The 16,313-nt window shown below is 47.1% G+C and overlaps 3 protein-coding genes across 6 annotated transcripts; 2 read left to right on the plus strand and 1 right to left on the minus strand.

Moving 5' to 3' along the window:
* Positions 1,472–5,502, plus strand: LOC110434958 (protein PTST, chloroplastic-like). 3 transcript variants are annotated; one of them, XM_021460059.1, is made up of 9 exons: positions 1,472–1,695; positions 2,201–2,249; positions 2,361–2,688; positions 3,208–3,297; positions 4,086–4,154; positions 4,606–4,711; positions 4,797–4,885; positions 5,046–5,158; positions 5,238–5,502. In XM_021460059.1, the coding sequence occupies exons 2-9, from the start codon at positions 2,221–2,223 to the stop codon at positions 5,338–5,340; spliced, it is 927 nt and encodes a 308-aa protein (XP_021315734.1). In that variant the 5' UTR covers positions 1,472–1,695; positions 2,201–2,220; the 3' UTR covers positions 5,341–5,502. The 3 variants fall into 3 exon arrangements, with proteins under 3 accessions (XP_021315734.1, XP_021315735.1, XP_021315736.1); XM_021460060.1 differs by having other exon boundaries at positions 2,095–2,249; positions 5,238–5,468; XM_021460061.1 differs by having other exon boundaries at positions 2,215–2,249; positions 5,238–5,468.
* Positions 5,589–8,824, minus strand: LOC8057535 (protein NLP3). The gene is made up of 5 exons (XM_002453227.2): positions 8,595–8,824; positions 7,923–8,473; positions 7,636–7,683; positions 6,581–7,508; positions 5,589–6,415 (listed from the first exon to the last, which is right to left on the minus strand). Exons 1-5 carry the CDS (start codon positions 8,686–8,688, stop codon positions 5,793–5,795), a joined length of 2,244 nt encoding a protein of 747 aa, XP_002453272.1. The 5' UTR covers positions 8,689–8,824; the 3' UTR covers positions 5,589–5,792.
* Positions 11,896–15,960, plus strand: LOC8069942 (protein STRUBBELIG-RECEPTOR FAMILY 3). Of its 2 annotated transcripts, none has more exons than XM_021458919.1 (13): positions 11,896–12,234; positions 12,392–12,521; positions 12,605–12,715; positions 12,799–12,864; positions 12,995–13,066; positions 13,176–13,241; positions 13,405–13,470; positions 13,617–14,059; positions 14,165–14,439; positions 14,524–14,801; positions 14,921–15,044; positions 15,155–15,469; positions 15,573–15,960. In XM_021458919.1, exons 1-13 carry the CDS (start codon positions 12,111–12,113, stop codon positions 15,678–15,680), a joined length of 2,178 nt encoding a protein of 725 aa, XP_021314594.1. In that variant the 5' UTR covers positions 11,896–12,110; the 3' UTR covers positions 15,681–15,960. The 2 variants fall into 2 exon arrangements, with proteins under 2 accessions (XP_021314594.1, XP_021314595.1); XM_021458920.1 differs by having other exon boundaries at positions 11,898–12,234; positions 12,644–12,715.

Raw genomic sequence — 16,313 nt, forward strand, 5'->3', positions numbered from 1 at the left:
ACATGTCATTGTTATGATTTATAAGCAAAAGTGGAATGGAAAGTATTGGTGCTAGTGTATATGTGGGCTTTAATTTAGAGGATAATCCAGGAACTGTTTCTGGATTTGTTATGTTTTCAGAGCCAGAAAAGCGGATCAGCAACAAGGATTTACAGTCTAATACTCACATCAGAGGAAGATTGGACGACAATGAATTTGAATCAAAGGACTGACTCCGAGAAGGTAGCTACTAGCTAGGTGACACTGAAAAGAATGGCCGCTATCGTTCTTTCCTGAACTTGTATGCTAGTGTCAACCTGATGGTAAGAATCGGTGAAACCTTTAGCTATTGTTCTTCCCTGAACTTATATATAGGTGAAGTATTTAAAAGCTAAAGACCTGTTTGGTAGGGATCCAAATTCTCATAGAAATGTTTTAGATCTAGATTCTCTCTAGAAACATTTCTCGTTAAAATAGAAATCACTCGGTAAGAATCGATGAAACGTTTGGCTAGTGATCCAGATTCTCTTTAAAATGAACTAGAATCACTGCAAAACACCTATTTTGTTAAGGCCTTGTTTAGTTCGCAAAAATTTTCAAGATTCTTCGTCACATCGAATCTTTGGTCGCATGCATTGAGCATTAAATATAGACGAAAATAAAAACTAATTGCACAGTTACCTGTAATTTGTGAGATGAATCTTTTGAGCCTAGTTACTCCGTGATTGGACAATGTTTGTCAAATAAAAACGAAAGTGCTACAGTAGGCAAAAACTAAAAATTTTGCAAACTAAACAAGGCCTAATTTTCATTCCTAATACAAAAATGAGAACTGTTTCTCTGAGAATCCGAAACCTTTTTTCACCTAGTTTTTAGGTGTTTGGCAATGATTCTAGCTGAGAATTCTGTCATCCAAACAGCCGAACCAAACTTTGCTTTGCATTGCATAGTGTAGTCTGAAAAAATAGTTGTGTTGTGCCCCCCATGTTTTGCCTTCCGACCAACAATATTGCACTGCACTGCATCAAAATGCTATAGCGCAAGCGACCACAGACGAAAATGCTTACGTACACGTCATCACATCGCAGAAGCGTCAGGGAAAACGAAAGTGTACTACGGCACGTGTGCAATCTAGCAAAGGACAGGACACGAGAGAGCCGTCTCGGCCTCCTCTCACTGACATGGCGGCCCCGCCAGGCTGAGGACAGTGAGGCCTTGTTTAGTTCCCAAAAAATTTTGCAAAATTTTTCAGATTTCCCGTCACATCGAATCTTTAGACGCATGCATGGAGTATTAAATATAGATGAAAATAAAAACTAATTGCACAGTTTGGTCGAAATTGACGAGACGAATCTTTTAAGCCTAGTTAGTCCATGATTGGATAATTTTTGTCAAATACAAACGAAAGTGCTACAGTGTCGATTTTGCAAAAATTTTTGGAACTAAACAAGGCCTCAACCTAAACCACAGGCCCGTTGGCTGTGTCTGTGTGCTTCGCCTGATCCCCTCGTCGCACGAGTCTCCGAAGAGGCGAGAGCGACGGCCAAGAAACGTGGCCGCGAACAGAGACGACCGCGGCGACAGCCACGAGCTCTTCCTCGTCCCCCCTGCTCCCACCCCACAACCCCTCGCCGCGGCCTCTTCCTCCCTCCGCCCCTGAGACCGCTCCAGGCCGCTGCCCCGCTTGCATCGCGCATTCGCGGGAGGTGGTTTCAGGTACGGCCTCGTTCCAATCCCCTCCCAACCTGCTGTTGTAGCTCTAGCTGCCTGATTGATGTTGTATTGGATATTGGATTGCTCCTCCAGTCGCTTCATGATTGGTGTGGTTAAGGCAGCCAACCTGTAAGTTGTAATGCCCCTAAAAGGATTAGTACTAATATATAATAAAAGAAGGCAATTAACCTGTTACATACATTCTGTGTGTTTTTAGCCCACAGAATTGGCTTATTAGAGCACCTTGTACAATTGCTGCCAAATCCTAGATTTTTTTTTTTCCTTTTTTAGGATAGATAATCCTGTTGTTATGTCGGTGGTCATATATTGTCTAGCCCTATCAGATCATGTTTCAGATGAAGATGTAACTGAATGTTTTCAAAAATTGCTTGTCCCATACAGGTTTGCCTAGAATTATATTCCTATTGTGTAATGATGCAATGCGTTCTTGATGTGCAACTATTACATATTCAATTCAGAAGAACTTAAGAAGTTACCATTATTTCAGTTTCCCTTTCTCAGGGCATTATGGAATGCTTAACAACAAGTTTTGCAAGGTAGGCTGTTCTGTAGTCCTGTTGTATAAATGGCCTTTTACCTGATTCTCAATTTTTCTTCCCCCAATAATTTTAACATGTCATTTTTATTTTTATTTTTTGGTTCTCAAGAAATGTGGGAAAAGAGCACAGCTTCGTATGTTCAAGTAAGTTGGTGTCTGAAAACCAATGGGTTCCAAGAAGGATTTGCTGCTATGTCTCTAGTTCAACAAACTCCAGTCAATGGTGCAAGTTCACTAATATGGCATACCCCATGAGCCCAATTATCCGGAAAAGGTCACACTGGAGATCCTTTGCTGCAAGTTTGAACTTAGAAGATGGCCCTGCACCCTCTGACTCAACGTCATCTTCATCAGAGCAGACTACCGCCGATGCTGATGGAACTACCAACGGTGATGCATCTGAAGATCTGCTTTCTCAAAAGCTGAGCTCTGATGAGGTATCTGTTGAACTCAGCACTTCTTTGAATTGGCTAATTGGAGGCTTTATATGCAGCATTTAACATAAGAGAAAGATACATCTCTATAATGCATATGACCATGTGCCTCTGTTTCCTGTTTCATACATTTAACTTAAAAGTCGTTAAGATTGCTAAAATACTAATAGAAAAAAATAAAGTCCTTAGACCTGGGTACATGTTCAGTTGATGAAGAACTATCTACATTAAGCTAGTCTTTTTACAATCTTATTAACTAATGCAGTCCTTTCTAAATTACTTGGAAGGTAAGGAAACAAAAAGTTTGCTGTAGGGGCTGCAGCCCCTCCAATTTCTTCAAAAAAAAAGAAAGAAAGAAAGTTTGCTTGCAGCACTGATTTGTTTGTTGGTTGGATTAGAGATTTGTTGCTTCAGTTGAATAAAAAACAAGTCCAGGATGTTGTTAATTTGTCACTTAGAAAATGATGAATCCTAATTTTCCTGAATTTTCCTGCATCCCTTATTCTTTCTGTAATTTTGCAGTTAAAGGCTCTTTTGGCTGATTCGGAACGAAGTAAGCTTTTGAGAAGACTCAGCGAAGCAAATCAATATAACCGATTCCTCAAGAGACAGGTTATTTTTGGTGTTCTCTTCCAAATAACACATCGTCACATATTTGTCCATAGTGAACTGTTTTCTACTTCTCCCAAATACTAAGCTACCGAAGGAATAACCAACAGCGGCTCAATTTCTTAATCTATTGAAAACAGCATCTAGACATTTAATACAAGGAAAATCAACTGTTCTGTGCAGTCATTGTGTTTGTAGTACATACAGTGAATTTGCTTTCATCAGAAACAAATGCATGTAGAACTCAGCAGCTACTTTTAAGTTCAGTTTAATTCGCTCTTTTATCAAAATCAAAGGATGTTGGCTTAGCAAAAATGGATAGAGAAAGCATAGCTTAACAAAATAGGGGCTGTGGCAAAGCTAGGGAGAACACTGCCCGAGGCCTGGACTTGAAATGCAACTCACAGCAGTTGCTCACAAAATATAATGGTGAACGCAAAAGCCTGGCTGTAGCTGTTGGTGATTAGCAAAAGTGAGAAATAACTGACACGAGTAACTTTAGAAGGCCTTTTGCTTTGATCGATGTACATGTATACATGATTCTTGAAGCAGCTTGTTGCAAGTGCAAGGATTTATCTTGGAAAATTCTACAATTCATTTTATGCTACCTATACCTCAAACAATTGTCAGTTTTTCCAGATGCCAAAAAAAAACATTACAATTGAAAGTACATTAGCTGCAACACAATTGTTTGGTGAACTGAGGATTTATCATACATTTGAGATGTTTGGTGAACTGAGTAGTTGCTATGTCGAATTTGCACAATGCTAACTTAGTTTTATGTTCTGCAGTTGCAAATAAAGGATGATGCAGTTGTAAAGTTCAAAGGTGAACTTGCTGTTTTGGAACTAGAACTGCAGGTTTGCTCGTGCAGCGTTTTCTTGTTTTAAACTTTTGGTGAATACACTTTGTGTTTAACTCTGTGTGCACCAAGATATATATTTGTACATATAGTTTTTTTGGGCCCTGTTTTGTGTCCTACATATGTTTGAATGTTGGCAAAAGCAAAACTGCCATGTCCCTGCTCATCCAAGAGAAAACCTACTTTTCGGGGCTGGTCAGTCAGCTTCCCCCATTTCTCATAAGGATATCAAACTTGAATAATATTTGTTGGTTGCCACTGGGGAGAGGATAATATTGTAATCTCCTGTGTTTGTCGTCTTTAGAACTGAGTCTAAAGCTATATATTTCCTTTCTTAGTTTTGTTCAAATCTTGTTTGGTGAGTATATTTTGGATGAGTATTGATGATTTTTTTTTACTCAAGCAAGTGTTTATGTTTTATACACGTACTCTTTCGTTGATGTCAACAGGCTCTGGTTGGCCTAGCTGAAGAGATTGCTAATTTTGATGTTCCGTTAGGGTCTAGGAGGATAAATGGAAAATATATTCAATCTCATCTTCTCTCCAGATTAGAAGGTAAGTGGCAGCAATGAGCATGCAATGCTTCAGGTTGAATCAATATTTTGAAAAAAATCAGTGACATATATTTGCTATCCTGCAGCTGTTCATGATAAGATTGTGGAACATATAAAGGATGTTGACTCTTTAAAGACCAAAGAAATTTCTGTCTACTGGGTTGGCATGGCTGAGGTAAACATTTGTTGATTCGTTATATGATGAATAAAAGTTATTTTTGCAGCAATATATAAATTATTTTCAACTTCACATTACATTGTCATGTGTCTGCCATTGTCCCCATGGCCGCTTTCTTTAGTTCTTACATCTCTTTTGATGTATGTTTCCACCTCAGAATGTGCAAATTATGGGTTCATTCGACGGATGGTCCCAGGGTGAGGCAATGTCCATGGAGTATTCAGGTGATTATGGAAGATTCTCTGCGACTCTGAAGCTAAGACCTGGAAGGTTAGTTTTGTCAGTTTTTCTATGCTAATCAGCTTGTTTTCTTCATGTAAATGAACTCGTTGTGTGTGCCCCCTGGCAGGTATGAGATCAAATTTTTGGTTGATGGGGAATGGAGATTGTCACCTGAATACCCGACTGCTGGAGATGGAATGACGCAGAACAATATTCTTATTGTGGAGTAACAGAACTTTCTCATGTAGCATTTTAGTCATCCAAACAATGCCAAAGTGTACCTTCACTTCATGCCTTCTACCATCTGTAAAATTATGCTACCATGTGGTTGCCTCACAGAAACCAGTGTTCGTTGAAATGCAAGGTTTCCAGTTGCATCAGTGTGTTCTTTATCCTGACATATGCTCCCTTAGTATTTAAATGTATGATGAATTAATTAGCCTATCCTGAACATGATATATGGGGCGAATACTGGTGCTAGATCACAATGACTTGTTCTTTTCTATGCCCTGGACTAAACCTGTACTGTCTGAGAGAGAGAGAGACAACAAAAGTGTGAGATGCTCCTATTTAAGTATTTATGACTTGAAATTTTGGACATAGAGACACACGGCAGTAGTGAAAACTTCTACAGATGCGTGTGCTACACATTGGTTGATCCCTGCAGCTCTATTTCCTGTGACTAATCTGAGCTGCCACAGGAGCTCCCATGGATCTCAGCTACCTCCTGAACCATGAGCCTGACCACTGGCTGAGCCATCCCGGAGCCAGACGATGTTGACGCGCCTGACAACGCCGGCACGACGTCGAGGCACTCCTGGAAGTCGGCGTCGCAGGACAAGAGCACCCACTCGTTGTCATCGTCCAGGTACTTGACGTCGAACTCGCCGGCCTCCAGCCCCAGCCTCTTGGCCACCTCCCCCTTCACCGTCGCGACGCCCGCGGAGCTCGGCACCCTGAACCTGATGATGTCCCCTCTGTAGTTCGCTTTGACGGTCACCACGCCGGCGTCTCCGCCGTGCAGAGGCTTGCGCCATGTGGCCTCCTTCTGAGGCGGTGGCGGAGCTTGGCATGAGCCTTGGGAGGATGCCACTCTCAGAGCACTTGACAGGCATGGTAAGGCAGGAGCACGGCGAGCAGCGGCCACAGCAGGAGCAGGAGAAACCATGGCCTGTGATGAGCCTTGCACAGACTCAAAGACGCACTTGATCTTGTCGAGGGAGCGGTTCGCCTTGGCGAGCTTGCGGAATGGCCACCTGGAGATGCCGTGCTTCCTGCAGATGCGCTTCATCGTTGTTGGACAAACTGCGCAAGAAGAGAGGCATGTTATTGTTATCTGACTCATGTTCCAGCATTCAGTCATGAACACTGCTTTATGTCAAAATGTTCAGCAGCAATGCGCATTTTCACGTAAATGTTGATTGACAAGGAAATCATAGCTGATCTTGACATGAATCTTTCTTCACTTACCGCCAAGACTCTTGGCTGCATCTTTCAGGCTTCCAGAGAAGTAGCGCTGGAGCTCCTCCAAACTGACAGTTTTTTCGCCTTTCCTTTTCGTCGTCGTCTTCTTGCCAACCTGTGATCTTGGATCCTCGCCACCATGGTGTTCGTCATGGTGCATCTTGAGTGCTTCAATTTCTGCAGTGGTACCCATAGCTGCCGCCAGACATAGACCCTCCTCATCTGAATCCCTCTCATCTCCTCCATGATAGTTGAGCTCAAGCTCAGGGGCATCAGCCATGGTCACAGTATCAGGCCGAAGCACGCACTCGCCATCTGCAACGATGTCAAAAGCTAGATCCTGCAACCCGCTTATCACGACCGCCTTCAGATCGCCATTGCCAAACCGCTCCATGATGGTAGCCGCGACGGCGTCCGCTGCCGCCTTCTGCGCCGCGCCGTCCCTGCAATCCGGCGGGAGGAAGAACTCCAGCACGCACTCATCCCAGCCGCCGTCGCCGCCACCGTTCATGTCCATGGACGCGTCGCCGCCGCGGCGCAGCTGCGCGCACACGGCGAGGCAGCCGGCCAGGCCGCAGAACCGCGCGTGGTGCGCGAGCGGGTACGCGTCCATGGAGTACTTGGTGACGTCGGCGCAGAAGCGGGGCCGGCGCGCCGCGGCCGCCTCATCGACGAGCCCGCCCCGGCCGGACCGCAGGTGGTGCTCGACGCAGGCCTCGTGGAAGCCAAGGAGGGTTGGGTTCGTGTCGGTGAGGTAGAACGGCGTGCCGGCCGCCGTCAGCGAGAGGGAGGCGTGCTCCGTGCCGGTGCTGCAGCGTCTGCACCTGCCCCAGACCTGCGCTAATGGCAGCTTGTGAGCCTCCCCCACTTTGCTCAAGATTTCTGCAACCTCGGACATGGCCACCTGAGCCGCCGCCTCATCGTCGTTGCAGACCTGGCTCGTGAGAAATTAACAGCATTGGATAGGATCAGTTGATGAACATGGTATGGCCGTGATCGGGGCATCGAATGTGTTTCAATTTTGCTTAAATTTCATGTGATGGCATTCGCATCGCACGCACCTCGGGTGCAGGGTGGCGGCAGATCTCGGAGCCTCTCAACGCCACTGCCTGCATTGCATTGACATGGACAGTGAACACGAGTTTGGAAAGCAGGTGATACGATCAGGAGCTTCAAATGCCAAATGGATGAAATTGTGCCATTTCCATCATTTCATTTGGTGGTTGAAGGAACATTTCATGAAATAGTGTATGCTGTTGTTGCATCTGCAGCAGCTAGAATGGGCGATCGATGGGCAGCCAGGTAGCTAGGCAGATGAAGAGTTGGAGCAGAGGACTAGAGGAGGTACCTGGAGCGCCTTGGAGAGCCTGTCGACCTCGGCGGCGAAGTGGAGCCTAGGTGAGGTGGTGACGAGCTCGAGCACGGCGAGGCAGGAGCCCGTGGCGGGGTCAAGGATGGGCAGCGCGAGCGCGGCCTGGATGTCGTAGATGAGCGCGTAGCTGATGCGCGCGTACTCGCCGGTGCCGTAGTACTGCACGTTGGGGGTCCACTCGGGCTCCCCGGCGTCGAACACCCGCCCCGGCAGGCCGCGCTCCCCGGGCACGGCGCCGCCGCCGATGGGGAACGCGTGCGTGAGCGACACCGTCCGGTACTGGAACAGGCGGTGGCACCGCGGCGGCGGCAGCACGAACGGCTGGCCCCGGGTGGCCAGCACCCGCCGGTCCCCGTCCCGCGCCGGCGCCCACACCTGCACCAGCGCGCCGCCGCCGCCGTCGTGCCCCGCCGCCGCGTCCTTGTAGATCCTCAGCGCCCGCGCGATCCGCTCCTTCACCGCGCCGCCGCCGACGACCTCCTTGTTGTCCTGCGGCTGCGTGCCGCCGCCGCCGCTCGCGCTCCCACCTGCACGCACACGGAAATCCACCCACCGAAACAGCCGTGAGCAGCAGGCGATCGATCCGGACGGAAAAGCAGCCACCGCTAGTCGTCGCTGGGCGCTGGAGGATAGAGCACCGCTCCTCACATGGGCTGTCGCTGCTGCCGTGGCCGTCGAGGAGGAGGTCGACGTCGAAGCGCTGGAGCACGCCGTCCATGTCGGTCTCCATCTCCATCGCCATGACCAGCTTAGCTGGCGAATGCAATGACGACGACGATCCACGACGCGGCAAGCAAGCAAAGCACCACAACAGGAGCAACGTCGAGCCGCAGCTTCCCAAATCTCACCACTCCTCGGCTCGGCAGGTCAGCGGTCGGCGGCCGCTTGTTTATTGGCAAGTGGCGCCAGGTGGCGGACAGCGATTGGTGGGCCGCGCTGGGATCCATGGAATATTATGGCTGTGTGGGGGGATGTGCCGCTGGAGGGATTGGGATTTGGATCGGACATGGGTTTTAACTAATCCCGTGGGCGATTAAAAAGCTTATCTTCATGAGCTGTTGCACCTTCGGCTTATAATTAGGTAATGTTTGAACTTCATGGTCTGATTTAGTTGTTAAGGAGTAAACTGTAGATCACTTTAGTTAATTGGACTAACGAACTAATAGCCTTTTTTTGTGTGAGATAGTATAAACTTTAGACAGCATTCTAGAGCATTTGTTAAGAGTTGAAGTGTTCTCAAATTTAGTGACTATACTTTAGATCATCATATACAAAGGATATTATTACGAGAGAAAGAGTATTATACATATCTTATGTTTTGATTTCTTATATGAAAATATGGACCAAGATAAAGACTAAATTTTTTGTTATCGGAGAGGACCACCAAGAATAGTTGCCCTAATGCCCTTTGCATATCTTATTACGATCTTCCTTAAAACTGAAGGCATGAGATTTTTTAACTTAGTGACGTCATCAAGATCACACTTTCACGGTTAATTTTTCTTATAGCATACTCCTTCAGTCTAATAAAAAACAACATTTACAAAATTTAACCAGCAATTATCCAAATTACATACAAAAATTATGGACATAAAACGGTCTCAGGTATGATATTTTACTCTTTAGCAAATAACAACCGTTGTAGAAAATAGTGATTAACATCTGTTCTGTATGACTTTTTAGTTTTTACTGATCAAGATAATAGAATCATTTTCATACTACATAATTTTCATGCGATTATATTATTTGACTGTTTGTTGGTTACAGATAATAAAGTTTGAATTTTAAATACATGCTTACTTTATATTTCAGGACACAGCAAGTACTAAGGTTTGACTAGTCTCTTTTTCTCTCATCATATTTGAAAGCATCACTATTTTCGAAGATTCGGAGGGCAATTGAGACGGGGGCATACGTGTTTGAACGCCTAGGTCGTGTGATTAGCCCACCAAGTTTGCCCAGGTTACTTGTACGTGATTAGATTGAACGCCATATGCTCGAGCCGGCCGTGTGATTAGCGTTCAGCGACCAAGTTTGCCCGTGTTGGAATGATCCGTACGTGTCCACGTCAGAGGAGAGGACTGAAGGGAGTAACTTGCATATAGCAGGCGGTCAATAACGTGATTCGTTTCCCTTTTGCAAGCCGTGCCTGGCTGCCTGCCGCCTTTTGCCGGTTCTCGTTGCCTAGACCACTAGCCAGCCACAGCCAGGCTGTGTAACACAACCTCTAAATTCTAATGCGCTTAACAAGTGATCTCTTTATTTTTTTACAGTGTATTTTTTTATACATGGCAACCTCCTAGAAACACCATATGACTCTGAGGTCCGTTTAGTTCCCTTGCTACATTTTAGTCAGCTAAAATTATTTTAGTTATTCTTGAATGACTAATAAAAGTAAACTATTTTAGTTTTTTTTAGTTAGTGTGTTTGAAACTTTAGCTACAAAAGTGACTAAAGTTTAGTTGACTAAAATTTAGCAAGGAGACCAAACAGACCCTGAATATTATTACATGATCTTTCGAGAAGATTAGGCTTGTTTGAGACCGTGTATTATGCGGTGACCGAAAAGGGAATACAGCAATCGTGTCAAACGTCCTTTGGCCATGATTGTTTCAACCGCACACGGCAAAGAAAACGTGAAAATGAATTAGATAGATCCCGCGTTTCTCAAACACGTCCTAGGGCTCTCCAACAATCATGAGATAGCTATATCCCATAATACATCTTCCCACCAAAAATTAGTTAGATGGAAGAGAGAAAGTGGTAAAAGAGTGATTTGTATAGGTAGTTTTTTTAGCATAATTTGTATAGGTAGGTAGGGGACATCACCAGATTTCACAGTGAAATCACTCTGGAATCCAGATGCACTGAACCTGGTCGCTTTGTGAAGGAGGAAAGCTAAAATTCAAGTACCGTTGGTTTGGCATGATACTAATTTATTGCGAGAAATAAAACATTTTTAATAGCTAGTAGATTTAACTAAGATTTTGTTTAGTTTTATTTTTTTTGGTTTTGGATACTATAGCATTTTTGTTTTTATTTGGCAATTATTGTTCAATCATGGACTAACTAGGCTTAAAAGATCATCTCGCGATTTACAGATAAATTATGTAATTAGTTTTTTATCTATATTTAATGCTTCATACATGTGACGTAAGATTCGATGTAATGGAAAATCTTGAAAAATTTTAAATTTTTTTGGCTTGATAAACAAGGCCTAAGCGAAAAGGCTGACCTCTCTAGAATGTAGATACACTGAACGTGATCGCTATGTGAGACAGATAACTGGGCCAGAAAGGAAACGATGTGGCCTTTTTTTCTAGCCCAGCCTGCCCAACTGAATAGTGACAACTAAATGGGCTAGGTTTGATTCATGAAGCCCATACGGAATGTTCCTTCTGTAAGATTTGGGCTTACGCCAGTGTTTTAGTTTAGCTTTACAAATGTGCAAATGTGCAAAATCAGATTACTAGGAACAAAGTATAGCTTGCATCTATGTGTTGTGGACTGTTTACTGTTGGTAGGCTGCAATAATAAGGCCCCCAAAAAAGTGTAGTTTTTTGTCACAAAATATAATAAAAGTAAACTGAACCCCCCCCCCCCCCCCCCCCAAAAAAAAAAAGGCCAAGTGTGATGTGTGAGGAGACATAAAGGTGCCAAGCTCATACGCAGACGCAACCGCGCATATCTGATTTCGTCTCCAAAGGTTCACTTCACTTGCAATTGCAATGCCGAGCAGTCAACCGGTAGGTCACCAGCCGGGAACTCCACCACTGCTTTGATCTCGGATTGTGTCACACTTAATCGCCCTGCTCAATTATCCGCTGGATGATCATGACCATTAGACCATGTCAATATATCATGGTTTACTCCATGCAGCTGGAGCAAGGAAAATCTTGCTAACTACGTACAGTGAAGTGTGGTCAGTGACGACATTGATGCTTATTTGCTCCACAAGCTTACAAGTTACATCTCCTGGTCGGCAGCCAGCTCATACCTCCCTCCATCTCGGCAACCACAGGAAGAAGACGACGCTTTGCTCACATATATCCGCTAGCTGCTGGGCTACGTGATCGATTCGACGGCCATTGCTGTTGCAGTGTGTTGCGCCTTCTCGCTGCCCTCAATACAAGCGTCTTCTCTGAATCCACACACCCAAACCCAATGCGAAGCAGAACACGCTTGCTCGGAGTAGCCGCCGCCGTCTTCGCATGGCTCGCCGCCTCCTGCTCGCACGCGTTCCCCTTCCCCATCCCCTTGCTCGAACCCTACACCAGCCAGAAGGACGGTGAGAGGAACCTCCATGCTCGATCGACCGCCTCCTCCATTTCTCATCCTCCGGCGAGCTTTCTCTGCTCTTCCCAGCTTCTATATCTTGCATTTTGCAGACTGCATTGCAAGAGGCAAATTAAGTTCTTTCCTTTTTTGGGGGGTAATGCATGCAGTTGATGCCATCAACGACCTGTACGCGGCGCTGGGCTCGCCGGACCTCGACGGCTGGACGGGGTCGGGAGGAGACCCCTGCAGGGAGGCATGGCAGGGAGTGCAGTGCGACGGCCCCAACGTGACGGCAATGTGAGGCTGCACGCCAGCTCTGTCCATCTCCATTGGCACACTGCCGCTCTGCTATTCAGCAGACGAGATTCCTGTGCATGCAGTTCACTGACGCGTCATGTGTGTCGACCTGTGGCTGACAGAGACCTCGGAGGTGCAGGACTGGGAGGGAAGCTGAGCCAGACACTTGGAGATTTCACTGCCATCACAGAACTGTGAGCATTCAGATTTCAACGAGTGTGCTATAGTTCATCATTTTCTTTTCTTTGATCATCTCGATCGTCACTGGCATGCACAGGGATCTGAGCAACAACCAAATCGGCGGCGCGCTGCCACAGAGCTTACCACCTGCGCTGGCACGACTGTGAGAGAGAACCAACTCTGAATTTTTCCTCTTCAGTATCAGAAGCACACCCTGGTGGTGTGGTGTGGTGTGGTGTAGCTCAATCTCAAATTTTTCAATGATGTTTTTGCTCCTTCAAACTGCTTTGCAGAGATCTTTCTTCAAATAGTCTCAGTGGAGAACTACCGGATTCGATGGCAAAGCTAAGCTCACTGTCAACACTGTAAGTACCATCCTTATACAGAGCTTTTGTTTTTTGGCTGGTTGTGGCTAAGTGTGTTCTCTCTCCTGAATTTGCTGTGTGTCTGTGTGTGTGCGTGTGCACCATGCAGGCATGTGCAGAACAATCAGCTAAGTGGGACACTCGACGTGCTTCAAGATCTTCCCCTGACAGATCTGTAATTTCTTTGTCAAACTCACACTGAAACGACCTTTCTACTCTTGCAGTCAAACAATACTACTCTCTGACTCTGTCACAACTATCTTACCAACTCTTACTGCATTTCTCATGTCACCTAATCTTCACTCTCAACGGTTTTTTTTTGTTTTCAACATCTGCAGGAACGTGGAGAACAATCAGTTCTCTGGACCAATCCCAGACAAGCTGCTCTCAGTCCCCAAATTCCTGTAAGACTAGACTGATGAGCCATCATTCACTTTAATTACCTCTTCTCTTCTCAAACACTGAAGCACATAGCTGTAGTTCACTGAATCACTTCTTTTCCTGTCTGACTGGCTTAAAAACGTTGCTGCTTGATTCTTTGCACTCCTAGACGAAATGGCAACCACTTCACCGAAGAACCGACCCCCGGGTCCTCCCCAACTCCGGCGACTCCGCCTCCGCCTCCGCCGTCGCCTCCGGTTCATCCAAGCCATGTGCCAACACCAGCTGCACCAGAAGAGCCTCCAGTACTCAATGGCTCACACCCACCCATATATGTGATTCCAGCTCCTCCACAGGACGCCCCTCCGAACAGACACAGGGGCAGGGTGTCGCCGGCGAAGGCCGCCGGGTTCAGCATCCTCGCCGCCGGTTCGCTGAGCATCGCCGTCGTTGCGATCCTGTTCACGGCGTCGAAACGGCGCAGGGAGAGGTCCCTTCGTGTAGGGTACTTGAGAGGAGCTGAGATGAGCACGCCGAGCTCGGTGAGGGCGCCTCCTACACTACGTGCAGTTGCCATTGCCAAACCAGAGAAAGACAGAGACCATCGTTCAGGTACAAAGAAGTGCACAACTGTCATTTCACTAACATTTATGCATTCTGATTTCTGAATTTCTGAATTGATTTTTTTTTTTTGCTTTTTGGGTTGATTTGTTTTAGTTGAAGCTGCTGAGGAGAAGATGGAGTGGACTCCGAGAGATTATGTCAAGGCAGCAGGATCATCTTTCAAGAACAGCAGCAACGGGAGCATCGTGTCAGATAAGAAGAATGTTCAGGGCGGTTCAGGAGGCCCGCCACCGCACCTGCAACTCCCTTTCACGCTCTTCACGGTTGCATCGCTGCAGCAGTACACCAACGGTTTCAGCGACCAGGATCAGACAAGGGAGACCTGCTTCGGCAAGATCTATCCAGCAGATCGCCCAACGGGAACCAAGGTAGAGCAAACCTTGCAAGAACGCCAGTTTCTTCAGTGCCGGCATTCTCGCCTCAACCATGCATCCCTCTGTGCTCTTCTCTAGCTTTCAGTACTGAAGCTCGACGGCGACGCGGCGAGAACGCCGGTGGCTGAGTTCCTGAAGATCGTTCATGGCGTCGCCAGGCTCCGGCACCCTAACGTGCAGGAACTCGTGGGCTGCTGCGTGGAGCACGGCCAGAGGCTGCTCGTCTACAAGCACTTCAGCGACCGCACTCTGGAAGACATGCTGCGTCTGGAGCAAGCGGCGTCATCTGGACCTGGAGAGACACTTCGCTGGGATTCTCGGATAGCTGTGGCCCTCGAAGCTGCGAAAGCACTAGAGTACGCCAGCCACCATGGACGCACTCTGCTTGCGTTGTTGAATTGAATCCAAGCGTGTAGGCAGTGTTTTTGCTGATGAGTCTCTACGTGTCTGTGCCTGGTGTGCTTTGCAATGCAAGGTATCTTCATGAGGGCGCCGGGAAGCTGATGGTGCACCGGCATTTCAGGCCTGAGCACGTCCTGGTCGACGGCGAGCTCAGGGTGTCCGTCTCCGGATGCGGCCTTGCTCCGTTCGCGGCTCAGGTAATAAGACTCTGATCCGAAGGACAATTCGGAACCTCAGAATTTCGAATTCAAGTCCATCATGCGTGCAATGCAACTATGCAAGTGTGTGTTTGTCTGCTCCGCTTCAGCTGTCGGATTACTGCGGCGTGACGCTGAGCTACGAGCCGCCGGAAGCGGCCGGCGGCGGCGGCGGCGCTGCCGCGGCGTGGACGCCCAAGGGCGACGTCTACAGCTTCGGCGTCGTGATGCTGCAGCTCCTCACCGGGCGCAGACCGTACGACAGCTCGCGAGCGCGGGGCGAGAGGCACCTGGTGCCGTGGGCGAGCGCGCGGCTTTACGACCTCGCCGCGCTGGGGAAGATGGCCGACCCGCGCCTCGGCGCGTCGCCGCCGCCGGTAAGGTCGCTGTCGCGCTTCGCCGACATCATCAGCCGGTGCATACAGGTGAGTCATCATCGCCCCGCACCACAACGACGCGCGCCGCCGATGGATCGATCGATCCATAAGCTTGATTCCTCTGCTTGGCGTGGTGTACTGGTGTTGGCAGCAAGAGGCAGAGTTCCGGCCTGCCATGTCGCAGGTGGCGCAGGACCTGCGGCGCGCGCTGGAGGACGCGTGCTCGGGGACGGGGAGCGGCGGCGCTGCACAGGCTTAGCTACTTGTGCTCATGCTCGGCTCGCCGATGGACCTGCTCTGTCACCTCACGCATGGAACGGAGCTGCACTGTGCTCAGATCGGCCGACGCATCGAAGTCCGGCAGTTAACCATGTAAATTTGATTGTATTGTTCTTTTCCTTTCTTGTACAAAAAGAACGATAAAATTATATAGAACATGTAAATTTGATTGTGTTCTTTTTCTTTCTTGTACACAAAGAATGATGGGATTATATAGAACAGGTCAGCAGCGAAATTTGATCGTCCTGACTTTAAAGCAAGCGTTGTACCACAGGTTCATTTCTATACTTAATTTTAGGGGCATAGTGCCAAAATTCCTCATGACATGTTTTTTAGGATTCTCTTCGAAAACATCATCTTTTGGTACTGTAGCCTCACGGTCATTGCATTTTAGTTTACTGTTCCAACAAAAATAAATTAATATCAAATTTAGGCAATACATATATAATAATAATATTTTTTATCGGCCATAGCCGATAAAAATTGATGTGTCTACGAAACACTCAACGTGTTTTAGGTTCTTTCGACACCTGATATTTTTTCTTCTTCCCCCTCCCGCCACGCCGTCGCCGCCCACTCCCCGCCAATGCTTCATAGTTGTGGTCGACCGTGG

Source organism: Sorghum bicolor, chromosome 4 (genome assembly GCF_000003195.3).
Source record: "Sorghum bicolor cultivar BTx623 chromosome 4, Sorghum_bicolor_NCBIv3, whole genome shotgun sequence".
NCBI lineage: Eukaryota > Viridiplantae > Streptophyta > Magnoliopsida > Poales > Poaceae > Sorghum > Sorghum bicolor.

Excerpts from the sequence above, each read along its gene's own strand:
- LOC110434958 (XM_021460059.1), top strand. The coding sequence starts at position 2,221 with ATGGAATGCTTAACAACAAGTTTTGCAAG. Across the intron at positions 2,689-3,207 it reads AAAAGCTGAGCTCTGATGAG|TTAAAGGCTCTTTTGGCTGA; the intron begins GTATCTGTTGAA and ends GTAATTTTGCAG. Across the intron at positions 4,886-5,045 it reads ACTGGGTTGGCATGGCTGAG|AATGTGCAAATTATGGGTTC; the intron begins GTAAACATTTGT and ends TTTCCACCTCAG.
- LOC8057535 (XM_002453227.2), bottom strand. The coding sequence starts at position 8,688 with ATGGCGATGGAGATGGAGACCGACATGGACGGCGTGCTCCAGCGCTTC. Across the intron at positions 7,684-7,922 it reads GGCTCTCCAAGGCGCTCCAG|GCAGTGGCGTTGAGAGGCTC; the intron begins GTACCTCCTCTA and ends AATGCAATGCAG. Across the intron at positions 7,509-7,635 it reads GCCGCCACCCTGCACCCGAG|GTCTGCAACGACGATGAGGC; the intron begins GTGCGTGCGATG and ends CTCACGAGCCAG.
- LOC8069942 (XM_021458919.1), top strand. The coding sequence starts at position 12,111 with ATGCGAAGCAGAACACGCTTGCTCGGAGTAGCCGCCGCCGTCTTCGCA. Across the intron at positions 12,716-12,798 it reads TTCACTGCCATCACAGAACT|GGATCTGAGCAACAACCAAA; the intron begins GTGAGCATTCAG and ends TGGCATGCACAG. Across the intron at positions 14,060-14,164 it reads AGACAGAGACCATCGTTCAG|TTGAAGCTGCTGAGGAGAAG; the intron begins GTACAAAGAAGT and ends GATTTGTTTTAG.